Source organism: Manis pentadactyla, chromosome 12 (assembly GCF_030020395.1).
Source record: "Manis pentadactyla isolate mManPen7 chromosome 12, mManPen7.hap1, whole genome shotgun sequence".
NCBI classification, from domain to species: domain Eukaryota; kingdom Metazoa; phylum Chordata; class Mammalia; order Pholidota; family Manidae; genus Manis; species Manis pentadactyla.
The window spans coordinates 13,180,468-13,196,402 of record NC_080030.1 but is presented as its reverse complement, the minus strand read 5'-3'; the positions used below and the strand labels follow the sequence as shown (position 1 = coordinate 13,196,402).

The 15,935-nt window shown below is 43.4% G+C and overlaps 1 protein-coding gene across 2 annotated transcripts in view; it reads left to right on the top strand.

Moving 5' to 3' along the window:
• The first annotated feature begins 66 nt into the window (after positions 1–66).
• C12H19orf44 (chromosome 12 C19orf44 homolog) overlaps positions 67–15,935 on the top strand; it is a 22,551-nt gene continuing 6,682 nt past the window's right edge. Inside the window, exons 1-4 of one of the 2 annotated variants that reach the window (XM_036876124.2) lie at positions 67–442; positions 10,752–11,511; positions 12,853–12,973; positions 15,572–15,645. In XM_036876124.2, coding sequence (XP_036732019.2) covers positions 10,834–11,511; positions 12,853–12,973; positions 15,572–15,645 — 873 coding nt within the window. In that variant the 5' untranslated portion in view covers positions 67–442; positions 10,752–10,833. Of the gene's footprint in view, positions 443–10,751; positions 11,512–12,852; positions 13,178–15,571; positions 15,646–15,935 lie in introns of both variants that reach the window. The other variant, XM_036876123.2, reaches the window with a different exon arrangement.

Sequence of the window (15,935 nt, the reverse complement as noted above, 5' to 3'; positions counted from 1 at the left end):
TCCTCGGAGCGCGATGCACGCCGGGAGATGTAGTCTCTTGTGCCTGACACCGTTGCCGGGGGCAACAGCGCCTTCAGTCCTAGTGTTCCGAATAACCGAGGCAGCGGCTCCCTTCGCTCCTCTTGGAAGGAGGTTGGCCGGGCTGGCTGGGTGGCCGCCGAGCTGAACGCCCGGGCGCTGGGGAGCGGCGGCGGGGAACGGGGCGCGCTCGGAGCCGTGCTGGCCGGGCGGCGGGAGAGCGGCCGGGCGGCGGGAGAGCGGCCGGGCGCCACACGCCGATTTCCCGTGTGGCCCAGTCGGCAGCGCGGTCCGACGTTGACCGCCCGAGGCCCGGGAAAAAGCCCTGCCGTCTGAGGGGAGCCAGTGTTTTCAAAGTTTGGTTTATCGGAACAACTTTATTGAAGATTCATTTACATACCGTACAATTTACCCCTTTTAAAAGGTACAACTCCATTATTTTTGATAATTTACTAAGTAGTTTATAATCACTGTAATCCAGCTTTAGGACTTTTCGGTTACCTCAAGGAGGCCACTGATGTGCTTTCTGAGTCTGTAGATTCGCCTTTTCTGGTCAGTCTTGTAAATGGAATAATAGGGTGTGTGGTTTTTTTGCCTCTGGTTATCTTCCCTACGTAGGATGTGTTAGAGATGTATGCATGTTGTATTAGGATTTGCCCTTTTTCTATTGCTAAATGGTATTTCATTGTTCGGATGGACCTCAGTTGCCACTGATTCACTAGTTAATGGACATTTGGATTGTTTCCACCTTTTTGTCTATTATGATAATAGCTATTAGGTAATTTGCATTTGGGCTCTGTGCGAGCTGGAATTGCTGGATCATATGGTAACTATGTTTAACTTCTTGAGGAAGTGCCAGGCTGTTTTCCAAATTGGTGACTGCTGCATTTTGCAGTCCCCCACAACAGTGTATGAGGGTTCCAGTTCGTTCACATCTTCACTAATGCTTATTATCTGTATATTTGATTATAGATATCCTAGTGAGTGAGAAATGGGCTCTCATGGTGGTTTTGATGTTTGCTTCCCTAATGGCTAGTGATACTGAACATCTTTTCATGTACTTATTGGTCTTTTGTACACAGGCATACCTGATTTTATTGCATTTTGCTTTATTGCCCTTTGCAGATATTTTGTTATTTACAAATTAAAGGTTTATGGCAACCCTGCTTAGGCAAGTCTCTTGGTGCCATTTTTCCAGTGGCATTTGCTCGCTTTGTGTCTGTATCGCATTTTGGTAATTCTTGCAATATTTAAAACTTTTGCACTATGGTATTTGTTATGTTGACCTGTGATCAGTGATTATGACTTGCTGAACTCAGATGATGGTTAGCTTTTTTCAGCAGTAAAGATGTTTTAATTAAGACATGTCTTTTTTTTTTAAAGGTATAATGCTATTGCACACGTAATAGACTACAGGATAGTGTAAACATAATTTGCGATGCCCTGAGAAACTAAAAAATTCTTTTGACTGACTCTAGTGTGATATTCACTTTATTGCTGTGGTCTGGAACTGAACCTGCAATGCCTCCCAAGTTATATGTGTATTTTCTTTTTTTTTGGTAGAATATTATGTTCACATCTTTTGTCTACTGGTTTATTTTCAGTTGTGTGTTTCAAACATATGTCTTAGTTGTGATAAAGTATATGTAACATAAAATTTACCGTTTTAACCATTGTTGATTTATTTTTTAAACTTAGGGAAACTTTCAGAAGAACCAGATGCCAGGCTTGGTGGTTGGGCTCTCCCTCTGTCTCAGAGAATGGCCTGGGCTGAGTCATCTCCTGAACCTTGGCTCCAAAAAATTAAGATAGCTGTTGGCATTGTTCCAGCCAACTTTCTACTTCTTCTCTACATTTTTCCAGTTTAAAATTAGCCTGCTATATAAGTAGTCCAGATACTGTCATTACTACTATCTACATTTTATTGATAGCTTATTCCCTGCCCCACACTGAATCCTATAAAGGTAATAGTTATTCCCTTTTTACAGGTGAGCAAGCTGAGGCACAGAGTGGTTGTATCACTTGCCCAGTGTCACACAGACTAGGAATTCTGCACTGTTTCTGTCAGGTGTGATTTTCCATTCACTGACTCCAGGGGCCAGGCCTGTGTTGGGTTCTCTGGGTGGTTAAGATGGGGACAGGCAAGCAAGCACACTAGGCAAAGAAACAGACAGTAAAATAATAAAGATAATTTATTGTTGTACAGAATCTCGGGGGCTGCATTAAATGCTTTTCCTTGCACAAAACATTTGAGCTCTGTGTTGAAAGGTATATGAGATAGAGAGTAGCCAGATTTAGCAAATAAAAGTATGGGGAAACCCAGTGGATTTGAATTTGAATTTTGGATAAAAAATAATTTTTTGTATAAAATATTTGGAGCATTACTTTCTAGTATAAAAGTATTTGGGTCATATTTATATTTTTAAAAATGACTTGCTGTTTATCTGAAATTCAAATAATTGGGTGTCTTGTATTTAACCTGGCAATCCCAGTAAGATTGTTTTCCACGTGGACAGGGATGGGAAAAAAGGCCTTTTCCGGTGTCACAGAGAATTCTTTTTTTTTTTAAGAAAAGCAACACATGGCTGTCGGCCTCCTCCCCGTCTCCGACCCACAGATAGAGGAGGTGACACGATGAGATATCGAAGACCTGAGTGGGCCAGCCAGGGGACTCAAGGCGTACCAGCTCAAGAGTGGTGCTGGAAAGGCACCTCTCATATTTATTGATCAGGCATCACATTCTTGAGTGGGTTAACAAGTTTCTAGACACAATGATTAACATGCTTTACTACAGGAATGTAATTGCCCCCAGGTTGCTGGGGCAAGTCTTCCCTGGCGCCAGGCAATGAGGGGGTAGAGATAACAAGAAACAGATCTCGGTTTAGATTTAGTGAGCTGCAGCGTGCACCACGGATAACTCCCATAGAAACAGAATGATCTATGGATGGCAACCTACAATTCCCCCGTTTTTAAATTAAAAAGGAAGAGAAGTCCTTTATTCCACTGCACCTTGGTAAAGAAAAGGGGCGACAAGAAATGCCTCGTCAAGGGGGCGAGGTGCTAAGCCATGCCTCAGTTGATCCCCTCATCTCTCGACCTGTTGGCCCCCGCGACTGTGCCTGTCTTAGGTTGTTCCTCCCGTGAGGAATCTTACCCATCTCTGGCTAGCCAGCCATCTCTTGGGGCCGTACAGGGAGTAAATGCGATAGAGCAAAGAGGCATACAAAAGATTTATGCAAACACTTCGTCATCCCCTTAATTGCTGCAGAATTTAAAAATATACAGTGATGTGTCACACGGACTCTCAAGAAGATAACATGCAATTTTTAAATTTTTTGCCATGATTTCTTGAAGTATAGCATATGCATGAATTGGCTTTACTAAGCCAGCAATCAGACGGCGCACCCATGCTACCAAAACGGGAAGGCAAATGCATAAAAGAAGCAGGCCTACAAGTATTGGCCATAGCCAGTGAAACCAACAGAACAGATCAGGTAATCCAGGTAATTGTGAAAACTTATCAATAATATGGTGAATATCATCCAACTGGTTTTGAATTGTCTGTGAAAAATCAGATATATTAAAACAACACATTCCAGGAAATTGTTCACAGCCCAAATGTTCTTTTAGCAACAAATAGTCCATGGTAGCACGATTCTGAAGCACTGCCACTCGAACTTCTCCCAGTTCCTGATTAAGTTCTGACAGTATGGAAGCAGTCAGATCTGCAGTCTTGCTGTAGGCACAGGCCAGCTTAGACATTTCCTTCTGCATTCCTACAACGAGTCCTGGTACAGGCAATACAAACGCAGCTGCGACTGCAACGGCAACGAGGTCCAATAATTTCAAGTTGTCGTCACAATCTGGAGGCAGGGCTTGGGTCACTCTTCGGTGTTTAAATCCAGGATGATCTATAAGGGCTGGGAGAATACATCCTATACCACAGACGCCTTGATAATGTGAGGAAAAGGATTGATAGGTTTTGTTATCACACAAAAACAACCCAGCCATTTGGGAGTCTATATCCATATGGCCATTTTACATGAATAGGAGAATTACAGTAAGAAGGGATATTAGTACAATTGATACATATATAACTAGAAACTGTAGTGGTGCTAACTGTTAAACTCAGTTGAATTTCTCGAGTAAGAATCTTGGGGGCTAAAGTAATATTTATTCCAGAAATATTAGTAAACACTGAAAAAGGGAGTCCTATGCCTATCAAATTCTTCCTTAAGATTCCACTAATAGAGGAATCACCTGCTATACAAAAAGATGTCTTGTTAAGCCCTTGATTAGCCAATTGCAACCACATATTGGGTGAAGAATACTCATTCTCTGGGGTTAGTGAAATATCCAAATAAACATAACTACTTTTATGTATTTGATCAGGGCTTCCCTTCTGGAATTTTTCACAAGAATAATTGCCAATATCATTCTGGGTTAAAACTGTTTTATAAATATCATAGCGGGTATTGTCTCTTTTAGACTGATCAGTAGCATTATCCCAACCAAGTTTTCCTCCATCTTTCTGTCTATATATTTCATTACCATCCTTTTTCCAAATCACCGAGCCTACAGGAGTTGAACAAGTGGAGATACAATGAAATCCTTACTACTCCCCGGCCGAAGTACGGAGGATTGCTAATACTAGCAGTAATAGTACAGGCCTGGGTTATGTATATGTGTATAGAGATTAGAATCAAAAACTTCATTATCATGTAGGGATCCTCACTCCAGTGACAGAACCAGTTGAGGGACATTGCCTGGGACAGCCGTCTCAGATGGCGATGCTGCTGGGAGTTCCACTTTATAGCGTATCTTGATCTGCTTTCTAGGCAGCCAGGTCAAGCGTTGGTCCTCTGTAATGACACAAACAAACCCTTTGCTCCAGACCTTAATATGACCTTTATGCCATTGTGAAGAACCTACTGGAGACCACCATACAGGAACTGCTGTTGTGTTAGAAAAAGAAAAATCGTCAGAAAAATACACTTCCATAGCTGATTGTCACCCTTTAAAAGACCAAAATTAAGGATATGTAAAGCATGTATTAATCGTTGATTTGCAGTTAATTTTATCATATCGGGCAGTAATCCCCTTTTTGTTTTAATAAATAATGCTTAAGAGTGAGATGGCGATGTTCAATTAGAGCTTGGCCTGTAGAATTGTTTGAAATGCCTGTTTTATGAGTGATATTATATAGCTGAAAAAAATTTTTTTAGCGTAGAGGAGAGGTAAACTGCAACATTGTCAGTCAGCATAAGAGAAAAAGCTTAAAACATTTTGTCAGCAACATTCAAAACAAAAAGCTACAAAATCGTCTTCTTTAGTTTACTTAATCCTACTATGTAACCAATACCTGTTCTGTTGAAATCTAGTTCTTTACTAGTTTAGGAGTAATAAAACAGTGACTTTAAATGACAAAAGACTTACAAATGACAATGGTTAAAGACTTGATGAGAGCTTACATAAGATAGTTGACATAAGAAAATTTGGATATTTCTGTACCACAAAACATTCAGTAACAAAGTTTAGCATCATTCCTTTTGACAGTGCTTTCTAGGCAAATATATATCAGATAAATAAGCCAAATTAGCCAAATATTTTTCCCGATGAGGAGAAAAAATTCTTCTGACATGTTCCAGGGGCCCTCTGGAAAATATCAGAGTTAACTAGAGGTAAAAGCACCTTTTTGAATTTGATTTTGGAAAGTTGTCAAAAGAAAGTTTCTTTGGCATTTGCTTAAATAAGATTATAGGTTGCCATGAAGCAATACTTATCTATTTAACTAGAATGACAACAAAATACTTCAAAGGCAGATACAGAAGTTTACACAGTTGTTAGCAAAGTTTAACTTTTAGTCTTTTAATATTAATATTTCATTTTCTTAAATACTCAAAGAATTCATTGAGACTTTAAGCATGAGAAACTGTTTTGATAAAACAATTAGAAAACCTTTTGCAATCTTTCAACATTAAGAGCAGACTAACAGTTAAAGAAAACTTTGTTTTTTTAACTGAAAACAAAATTCTAATTTTGCTGTGTACTTGATATCAAGACTCACTTGCTTTAATTTCACAAAGCATGACTATATCAATTTTTCCACAAGCTTTCTACAACTTTCTTTTTACATTCAGTATTATCCCCCTTTAAGTAAATAGCTGTACTTTAGAACAATTACTTTCTTTTACCCTCAACAAAATGAATTTCCATTCTTTATACTTTCTCTTATTAAAACATACATCTTTAGCATGCCGAAATATTTTCCTTATTATATTAAGTAGTTTTCATTAGAACTTAAAACCATTTGATACTTTAACTTTGTGAACACTGAAAAATAGGCCACTGTAAACTGTTACACTAGCATTCTTCAGATTGATACATCTATGAACATATATTATCATTTTTGGAAATGTGCTTTACAACACAATTTCTCATTAGGCACAAAATATGTCTATATAACTTAGCAAACTTTAAGAATTTTGGTTACCACAAAAATTCTCAGGCTGTTTGCATATATATATATATATATATATGTATACACTGTTATACATTAATACAGTATTATTATTAAGATGTTTATTTGCTACACTTGTTTTACTGAACATAAGACAAAGTCAAGCTTTTCTTTAAGCATCTTCTTGAAATGTTTAACAGGTAACATCAACTAAAATGACTTTAAGTAAACTTTGGCAGCTGATAACTATAAGGACATGTCCGTTTCAGTTAAACTTAAATTAGCATTAATGCTTACTATTTTTTATTAGATTTTCTGGAAGGAAGTTTTAGAATGCCCAATTTTCACAAGCGCTTGTTTTTTTTTTTTTTTTTTTTTTTTTGAGAGGGCATCTCTCATATTTATTGATCAAATGGTTGTTACCAACAATAAAATTCTGTATAGGGGACTCAATGCACAATCATTAATCAACCCCAAGCCCAATTCTCAACAGTCTCCAATCTTCTGAAGCATAACGAACAAGTTCTTACATGGTGAACAAGTTCTTACATAGTCAATAAGTTCTTACATGGTGAACAGTGCAAGGGAGTCATATCACAGAAACTTTCGGTTTTGATCACGCATCATGAACTATAAACAATCAAGTCAGATATGATTATTCATTTGATTTTTATACTTGGTTTATATGTGAATCCCACATTTCTCCCTTATTATTATTATTTTTTAATAAAATGCTGAAGTGGTAGGCAGATGCAAGATAAAGGTAGAAAACATAATTTAGTGCTATAAGAGGGCAAATGTAGATAGATGATTAGGTCTGTGCCTATAGACTAAGTATTAATCCAAGCTAGACAAGGGCAACAAAACATCCATGGATGCAGATTTCTCTCAAAACAGGGGGGGTGAGGTTCTAAGCCTCACCTCTGTTGATCCCCAGTTTCTCACCTGATGGCCCCCCTGTGACTGTGCCTGTCTTAGGTTGTTCCTCCCTTGAGGAATCTTACCCGTCTCTGGCTAACCAGTCATCTTCCGGGGCCATACAGGGAAATGTAAAGTTGGTAAGTGAGAGAGAACCAATATTCTTTGAAAAGGTTAGCTTTTTACTTCTTTGCAGGTTTATGCCCTGTGGCCACAAGTGCTTGTTTTTAAATCAATTTTTATTAATACCATCCGGAGGTAGGAAAATATTTTTCATTTACACACTTAGACACACAAACATACAAATTGAGACATAATGACTACAGTTAGCAACACTTTTCATATAAAAACATATACACAGACAGACAAACTGATATAAAGATTTGAGTTACTGATATTTAATTACCTTCTTTCTTTTTAGCTTACTTGATTAGAAGTACTTCAGTTTTCAAGAATACACTCTAAGGGTGAGCAGTTTACATAACTGGGCTAAGGTTCAGATGGCCCCAGACAAACAGGGCTGATGAAGGCTCTGTACTGATAGGGACTGTGTGTGTCCAGCCAGGGGACTGGAAATGAAACACAAGTACAACTCTAGCTCCAGTCATTTAAAGCCAGGCTGTATTGCAGAAGATAAATTTCTTCTATTTCAGGGAGTTTAGTTTAAGACTTCTCAATTCTCAAAGATAATGATAAACTTAATAAGTAGAATAGATGTTCACTAAAATAATTTAGAAAACTAGCTCCATATTGTAGTAGTTCATGGGACTTTTGACTATTTTCTTCCCTTGTGGCAAAATATATTTAGCTGCATAACATATTGCATACTTCTTTCAGGGGCCAAGCCTCTCTAATCAGAGAGTTTGTACTGGGGCCAGGTTTGTGTGTAGAAGATAAGATACTTCTTTTTTAGAGTTTAGGGATCGAATTGCTCTCAGTTAGTTTTCCTAGTTTTTTCTGCCCGAGCTTTTTTAGTCATTCCTCGAGAGGCCCCTGCCTGTCTGATAAATGCAGGGACTGTGTGATTTTTCACTACTAGAGCCCTGATCTAAGTCACGAGCTTGTTTTGCTTCCCTGGGGCTGCAGACAAGGAAATGCTTAGCTCCAGGACGACTGCCTCTAAGGAAAGCAGTTAATAGAATAGAGCTATTTACATGTTGATCTGAGGGTTCAGCTTGATTACTTTACAGACTCTATTTACATTACACAGGAGAAAGTAACGCAGGCCTAAGAGGACAGCTTTGAATGGGGAGCAAGGTAAAAAAGCAATCTTTAAGGTCAATGATAGCCATATTCCAGTCTTTTGGAATCATAGCCGGAAAAGGGAGGCCTTGTTGTAAAGGTCCCATAGGTTTAAGAACCGCATTAATTTGCCTTAAGTCATGTCAGAGTCTCTAATTTCCTGACTTCTTTTTTATAACAAATACAGGGGAATTCCATGGGCTCGAAAATTCTAATCTATCTAGCTGAAGCTGTTCTTTAACTTGTGTAAGGTTGCCATTTTTTCTTTATTAAGGGGCTATTGATCCACTCAAACAGGCACAGGGATTCTGTGAGCCCCTTTGAAATCTCTTCATGCATTACTCCCATCAGCTTGTCTGAGGGTTCCCTGTGGAGGCAACCGATAACAATACTTCTTAATTTATAAGGTTTAACAAAGTTCTTTTTAGAAGTTTTCACTCCTGGTGTTTTTAGGAGGGCACGGAGTAATTTTAAGTAATCCTCCGGTTTATCTGCTTTGGTTTCATGTTGGCCCATTATAGTGTCCCTGACGTCTCGATCCTGATTCCCTACTTAAGCTTTCCTGGGAATCTTACCGGATCGACGATCTTCGGAGCTTTTTCCCGCCCTTGAATTGCAAGTGCCGCTGAGCGGAGGTTCTCCGCCCTGAGTTTCGACCGTCTTTCAGGTCCCTGTTCGGGCGCCACTTGTCGGCCTCCTCCCCGTCTCTGACCCGCAGATAGAGGAGGCAACGCGATGAGATATCGAAGACCTGAGTGGGCCAGCCAGGGGACTCAAGGCGTACCAGCTCAAGAGTGGTGCTGGAAAGGCACCTCTCATATTTATTGATCAGGCATCACATTCTTGAGTGGGTTAACAAGTTTCTAGACAACAATGATTAACATGCTTTACTACAGGAGTGTAACTGCCTCCAGGTCACTGGGGCAAGTCTTCCCTGGCGCCAGGCAATGAGGGGGTAGAGATAACAAGAAACAGATCTCGGTTTAGATTTAGTGAGCTGTGGCATGCACCACAGATAACTCCCATAGAAACAGAATGATGTATGGATGGCAACCTACACTCATGTATTATGCTGGAGACATGGCTGTGCACATGGATCACCCTCCTTCATTTTAATGGCTGCATAGTATTCCTTTGTCTGCCTGTGGTTTCCCAGACTTCGTCAGGTCTCTGTAGATAAGCTCAGGTTTTTGATGAGTACAGACACTGCTGCCCGTAATTGTAGGTGAATTCCCAGATGTGGGATTGCCAGGTCACAGGGTCTGTGCATTCATTTCACATTTTCATTGCTGTTGCTGAGTTCCTCACTAAATGGGCTGCAGGAAATACACACCTGCCTGCACCATATTTTTCTATCCTTTTGTCTTTAACATCTTTTGAAACCTTTGTAAATCTTGCACTGGGTCATTCTTATTCTTTCAGGGGTATGTGGGAACTCAGAGAACATGATTCAAGCTCTGGCCCTTTTCCCCAGAAAAGGCTGACATTTGGTCGGGGGTGCTGGGTCTGTCCATAGCTACTCCCAACCTTCCAAATAAGATTTTCTTGTGGGGCTCATTTAATGTACAGCTCTTTGTGGGAGCTGAGGACACTTGGATAAAGAAGCAGCCTGATCTGGGGTGTCACTGGGGAGCAGGACTCGCCCAGAGTAGGGGGAGTCACTGGCAAGTCAGTCAAGCACAGTGGGGGTGTGCAGGAGCTTTGAATTTGACTCTGCTACTTCCTGGATAGCTGACCTGACCAGTCACAACCTGTGGGGCCTTTCATTTGCTCCACCTGCCCTGTGGAAGGGGATGACAATCGCTGACCTACAGGTTATGTGAGCACTACCTGAGATGACGTAGATCTGAGCAGAGCGTCAGCATGCTGATGGAGCCCGAGAAGCGCTGGCTCTTGGGTTTAATGTACAGTGAGGCTCCTTTAAGATCTGGCCTTGAACGGTAATTCAGTAAGTGGTACCAAGTCTCTAAACATTTTCTCTGTCATCATCTGACCTGAAGGGAAGGCCGGTCTGCAAAGGAGGATTTCCCATGCCTGTGGGTGGCATTGACAGATTTCAGTGTACAACATGAACAGGTGTTCTTACTATAACTTTTCTTCCTTTCTACCCTAGAATGGCTTCAGCAAGAAAAACCAGCCATCCTGTGTGCAATGTTTTTGATGACTTCAGTGATATTTCCTTAGAAGACTAAAAAATGGAAGACATCAGAAACTTGAAAACCAGTAGAAGCCTTACCCAAATGGTGCCAGGTCATAGGAGATTTCTAAAAATAGACCAAATTATGGGTGAAAAACACTTACTCGCAAAAGAGAACGCTGCGCTGGGATGTGGGCCCAGGCTATCCTCAGGCCGACCCCCAACCACTGCCTCCAAACTCAGGATCGAGGCCACCCTTGCAAAGGTCACGCAGCTAGAGAGCAAAATCATGAATCGGAAGCTGAGGGTGGATTCGTCTAGTGTGGAATCTCTCCCAAAGACCTCTGAGGACAGCTTTCCAAGGAGAGCAGACAAAATCCCCCCCAGGAATACAGTTGAACTTTCTTCACCAAACACATGTAAAACCTCTGAGAAGCAGTCCCATGACATTCCTGTCACTGAGAGCAACACTCGGAGTGGGAAGGTCAGCAGGTTTCTAAAGAAGAGAGGGCCGCCCATTGAAAGTACATCCCCTGAAGCACATTTTGAGAACCAGAGGAATTTTCAGACACTCAAAGAGAAAGAACCTACCAGGAAATTGGATTCTCCAAACAGGAATGAGGAAGGACTGAAAGAGTTGCTGGGAAGTTTGATGGAATCTTCTAGAGAAAAAGGAACATACACAAATCAGGGTTTCTGCAGCACCAGTGAAAAAGAACAAATAAAATTATCCTTGGTAAGGTTTTCATGTATTTATTTTTAACCCAGCCTTTGCATTTGCACGTTTATGTTGTAGCACCAGAGACTTTCAGAGCAGCCGTGACCAGTAAGCTCTTAAGAAAAGGGTTTGACGAGGAAAGGTTGGGTTTCAGGCTGTCACAGGTACCTGCTGTGGGCCTGCTCTGTAGGGGGTGGAATTTGGAACTCATAACTGTGTGCACCGCAGGCCAACACTTTGTGTGACTGAACATCAGCAGTGAGCTGTGCTGTCAGCGGTCCGCACCTACTTGTTAGTTGTACCACACAGGAATCAACTTGAGAAGGCTGTGTTTCCACTTTTTTTTATTGAGATGAGATTCAAAGAACGTAAAAGTAACCTTTTATAGTTGAATCATTTAGTGGCATTTAGTATATTCATGGTGTTGGATGATCACCACCTCTGTCTAGTTCCTGAACATCTTCATCACCCCCATACTAGACCCTGCCCCCATTAAATAATCACTCCCCATTTCTGCGTCCACCCCAGCCCCTGATGACCACTGATCTGCTTTCTCTTTCTATGGATGTGCCTGTTCTGGGTGTTTCATATACAAGAGGTCATATAACATGAGGCCTTTTGTGTCTGGTTTTTCTCACTCAGCATATGTTTGCAAAGTTCACCACACTGTAGCGTGTGTCAGGGCTTCATACCTTTTTATGTCTGAATAATACTGAGCCGTATGTATGGATAGACCACATTTGCTATGTAGTCTCCTGTTGATGGACATTTGAGTTGTTGGCGATTTTGAGTAGTGCTTCTCTGAACATGTGTGGGCAAGTACTTATTCGAGTCCCTGTTTTCGATTATTTTGGGTATATGCCTAGGAGTGGAGTTACTGGGGGCTAGAGTACTTATAAGTATAGTTTATTGCGGAGCTGCCCAACTATTTTCCAAAGTGGGTGCACCATTTTACATTCCTGCCAGCTGTTTGAGAAGGCTCCAGTTTCTCCACATCCTTGCCAACACTTATTTTTGATCTGAGCCCTTCCAGTGGATGTGAAGTGATGGGAGGGCTGCATTTTAAGGGGGAAGAATCTGTACTTTCATTTTGATTCTGTTGAAAGCCCAGAATTAGAAAATATGTTAATTAACAATAGATATTCGAAAGCAAAGTAATAATTCTGATTATTTGTGGAGTATTTCTGATCCCAATCAGTCTACATGGGCTGTCAGAGGTGAGGAAGGAGAAGAGGAAGGGCACAGAGGGGTCACTGAAGCCTTGGCCTCATGCCCCCCTCCAGCTGTGTTGTTCAGTGATAGGACTTATGTATCACACATTTGATAATTAATTTTATTTCTTTGCTTATGCCAAACTAGGATCACGTCCCAACACAACCAAAAGTCCTTTTGCTACCCAGTGAAGAACTTTCCAGCCCAAAGCCACTTTGGACATCACATCTGCCAACTTCACAGTCAGGAGACAGGACCCTATGCAATGGTACATACCCCAGAGCTGGCTGCTCGTGGACTCGTGCTTCTGGGGACACAGCCCCCCGAGAGGTGTCACTTTCCATCACTGGAACCTTTTCAAAGTCCGTACCCTCAACAATGGGGCGCAGCAAGCTCTTGTCGCGCCCTGGCAGGCGTGAGGCTGGGCCTCAGGATGAGTCACTCTCAGAAGCCACCGATAACAGCCTGAACGGTAACTCATTACCCTGGGCAGGAAGCGTGGGACCACTTGAGGGTCCCCAGCCTAGCAGTCACGGGATTGCCGTGGGGAGTGTGTGGTGGGCCGCACCATACCCTGCACTTCCTGACCTTCTTTCCTGGTCGAGGGGCCGAGTCAGGTTTTGTCTGTCTTCATCCAGTAACCCTGAGCACTCACAGGCAGTGGCCTGAAAGAGAGAGCCTTCTAGGCCACATCCAAAGGGAAGGCCACTCTGTCCCTTTCTGTAAAAGAAATTTGCTTCCCTTCCTTTTTAAATTCAGAACAGGAAACAAATTTCTACACAGTCCCAGTTAAACATTTCTATTATTTCTACATTATTCAAGATGATTTTTGTTTTAATATTACACATTTTTAAGAAAGAAAGAGGAGGAAAAAAAGATGTAACACACATTCATTTCTTCCCTCTGCTGTGCTTATCATCATCCCCAAGTCTCGGGTGTCCTCCGTGTGTGCGGCCAGCAGGACCACGTGGACACACCAGCTCGGGCCTGCCTCCGGGTGCTGGTGGTCCGGGGTTCACCTGTCAGTGGTGGGGCAGGGAAAATGGCTCTTTCCTTCTACCCTTTTAGGTTTTCGGGTGAGGCTCTGTAACAAAAAACAGATTAATGGGAGAGAAGCATGCAGATATTAAAAAAATATTAAGTGCTTAAGCTTTACATGATGCAGGCAACTTCATAAGGAGATGAGGACCCAAAGAAATGGTCAAGCCAGAGGATTTTTAGGCTAGGTTTGGTGTGGAACAGGAAGTCATGGGAAAATGTAATCGGCCGCAGGACTGGGCGGAGGGAGTGAGCCACGGGGACGGAGCGGGACCTGCCTACTGTGGCTCCCCTGGGCGTCCCTTGTGTGGGACACAGGAGGGTCTCAGGACCTGCCTCAGGGGAGTCAGAGTCCTCGCAATGCCTGCCATTTCTCACATTCCCTTAGTTTAAAGTGTTCAATATGCCAAGGGGCTGTGTTTTGGGGTAGGGTGTCCCTAACCCTGTCCCAGCCTAATGTACATGTTAATGCCCCGGTAGGTCAGGGGCGGAAGACCTGCCCAGGTGCAGGTGGGGGACCTGCTAGCCAACAAAGTGCCACCAACAGTAGTCCCTTCCTGAGCCCTTGTTCGGGTCAGAGACCGCAGAAGGAGGGCTGGGGGCTGCGGCTGTGAGGGCCCCTCCGTGCCCCCTCAGCAGCTGCTGTTGACCCCATGCTGCTTGGCACCCTGGTGAGACTGGCTCGGGTCCTTGGGCCCGAGGGGCTGGGAAACAGATGCCCTTACCAGGCTGGCCCCGTCCGTGCTGACTCCCTTGCCGTGCAGGCGCGGGCTGGCAGGGCAGGCTGGACAGGCGGCAGACTGGGTTCCTGCTCTCCTGCTGTCTGTGCTGGCTGGCTCTCAGTTGGCACTGCAGGCCTGCAGCAGCCCCTCCCAGTGGCCAGCTGCTGTCCCCTGCTGTCCAGGTGCAGCATTGAGGGAGGGCGGCACCTGGGAGTGGTGACTGCCGGTCCGACTGAGGGTCCAGTGTGCCTGGGGTATACACGTCCTGACCCTGCCACTTACTGGCTGTGCAGTTTGGGGCTCTTTGCCTCAGTGTCCTCATCTGTGAAGTGAGGATCTTCACATCAGGAAGATCGTGCCCGTGAAGTGCCTAGCTTGTCCCCCCACTCACACACACAGCTCCGGGACTTTGGTGCCTGAGTTTGAGCCACATGATAGAGTTCCTGCCGGTGTCTGCTGCCCCTCGGCCTTCCCCTGCACCCGGAGGCGCTGGCTCATTTGTGGAGTGGACAGGAACCCTCGGGATGCCAGAACTCCGCCGAGGGATCCAGACCCCCAAGCCGCCAACACCCACACATTCAGGCCTGGCGATCAGCCAGTCGGCATGCTGGAATGTTCATCCAGTTTAGGCTCCCATGCCCTGAAGTTGCTTTACAGGAGAACCTAAGACACTTTGGGTCCCATCTCGTGTCTGCCTGAGTTGCCCTCCCACCCACCCATCGTACCTGAGCATGCTCGTCACCATGCATCCTTCATCACAGTGTGGTCCTCTGTTCATCTGTCTAGAACAGGCCTGCAAGGCCTGGCACCTGTTTTTATAAATAAAGGTTTATTGAAACACAGCTATGCTCATTCGTTTACACAGGGTCTGGCAGCTTTCACACCATAAGGACAGAGCTAAGTGCAACAAAGATGGTGTAAACTGAAAAGTAGAGAATATTTTCTGTCTAACCCATGGGAGAGAAACGGTGGAGCCCTGTGCTAGCTTCTCGAGCGAGGACTGCGTGTCTCCCTATCTTTCTATACCTGGCACTTAGCCCGGTGCCAGCGATGTAGTGGTAGACATAAATAAATGAGTAAATGTCATGTTAACATTTTAATTACAGATGTTAGAGTAAATATTTCATCCCTTGATGATCTGGCTCCAGCTGTCAGTGAGAAACCAGACTTGGAACAGAAAGTAAGTACAACTAGCTAATTCGTCACTAAAGATCATTAGGTAGAAAGGCTTGCCACCGTTATCCCTGCGTTTTAGGTCTGTGGTTCTCCACCATCGGGGGCAGCTCTGCCCTCAGGACCCTTGGCGATGTCTGGAGATGGTTTCACTGTCACGACTGGGCTGGCGGCTGCCGCTCGGTGTCCTGCTGTGCACGGGGTGGCCCCCGCTGCAGAGCTTTCATGCCCCACATGTCAGGAGCACCAGGGTGCGAAATCTTACCCATCTGCCACCTACACACGCTCATACCTTCA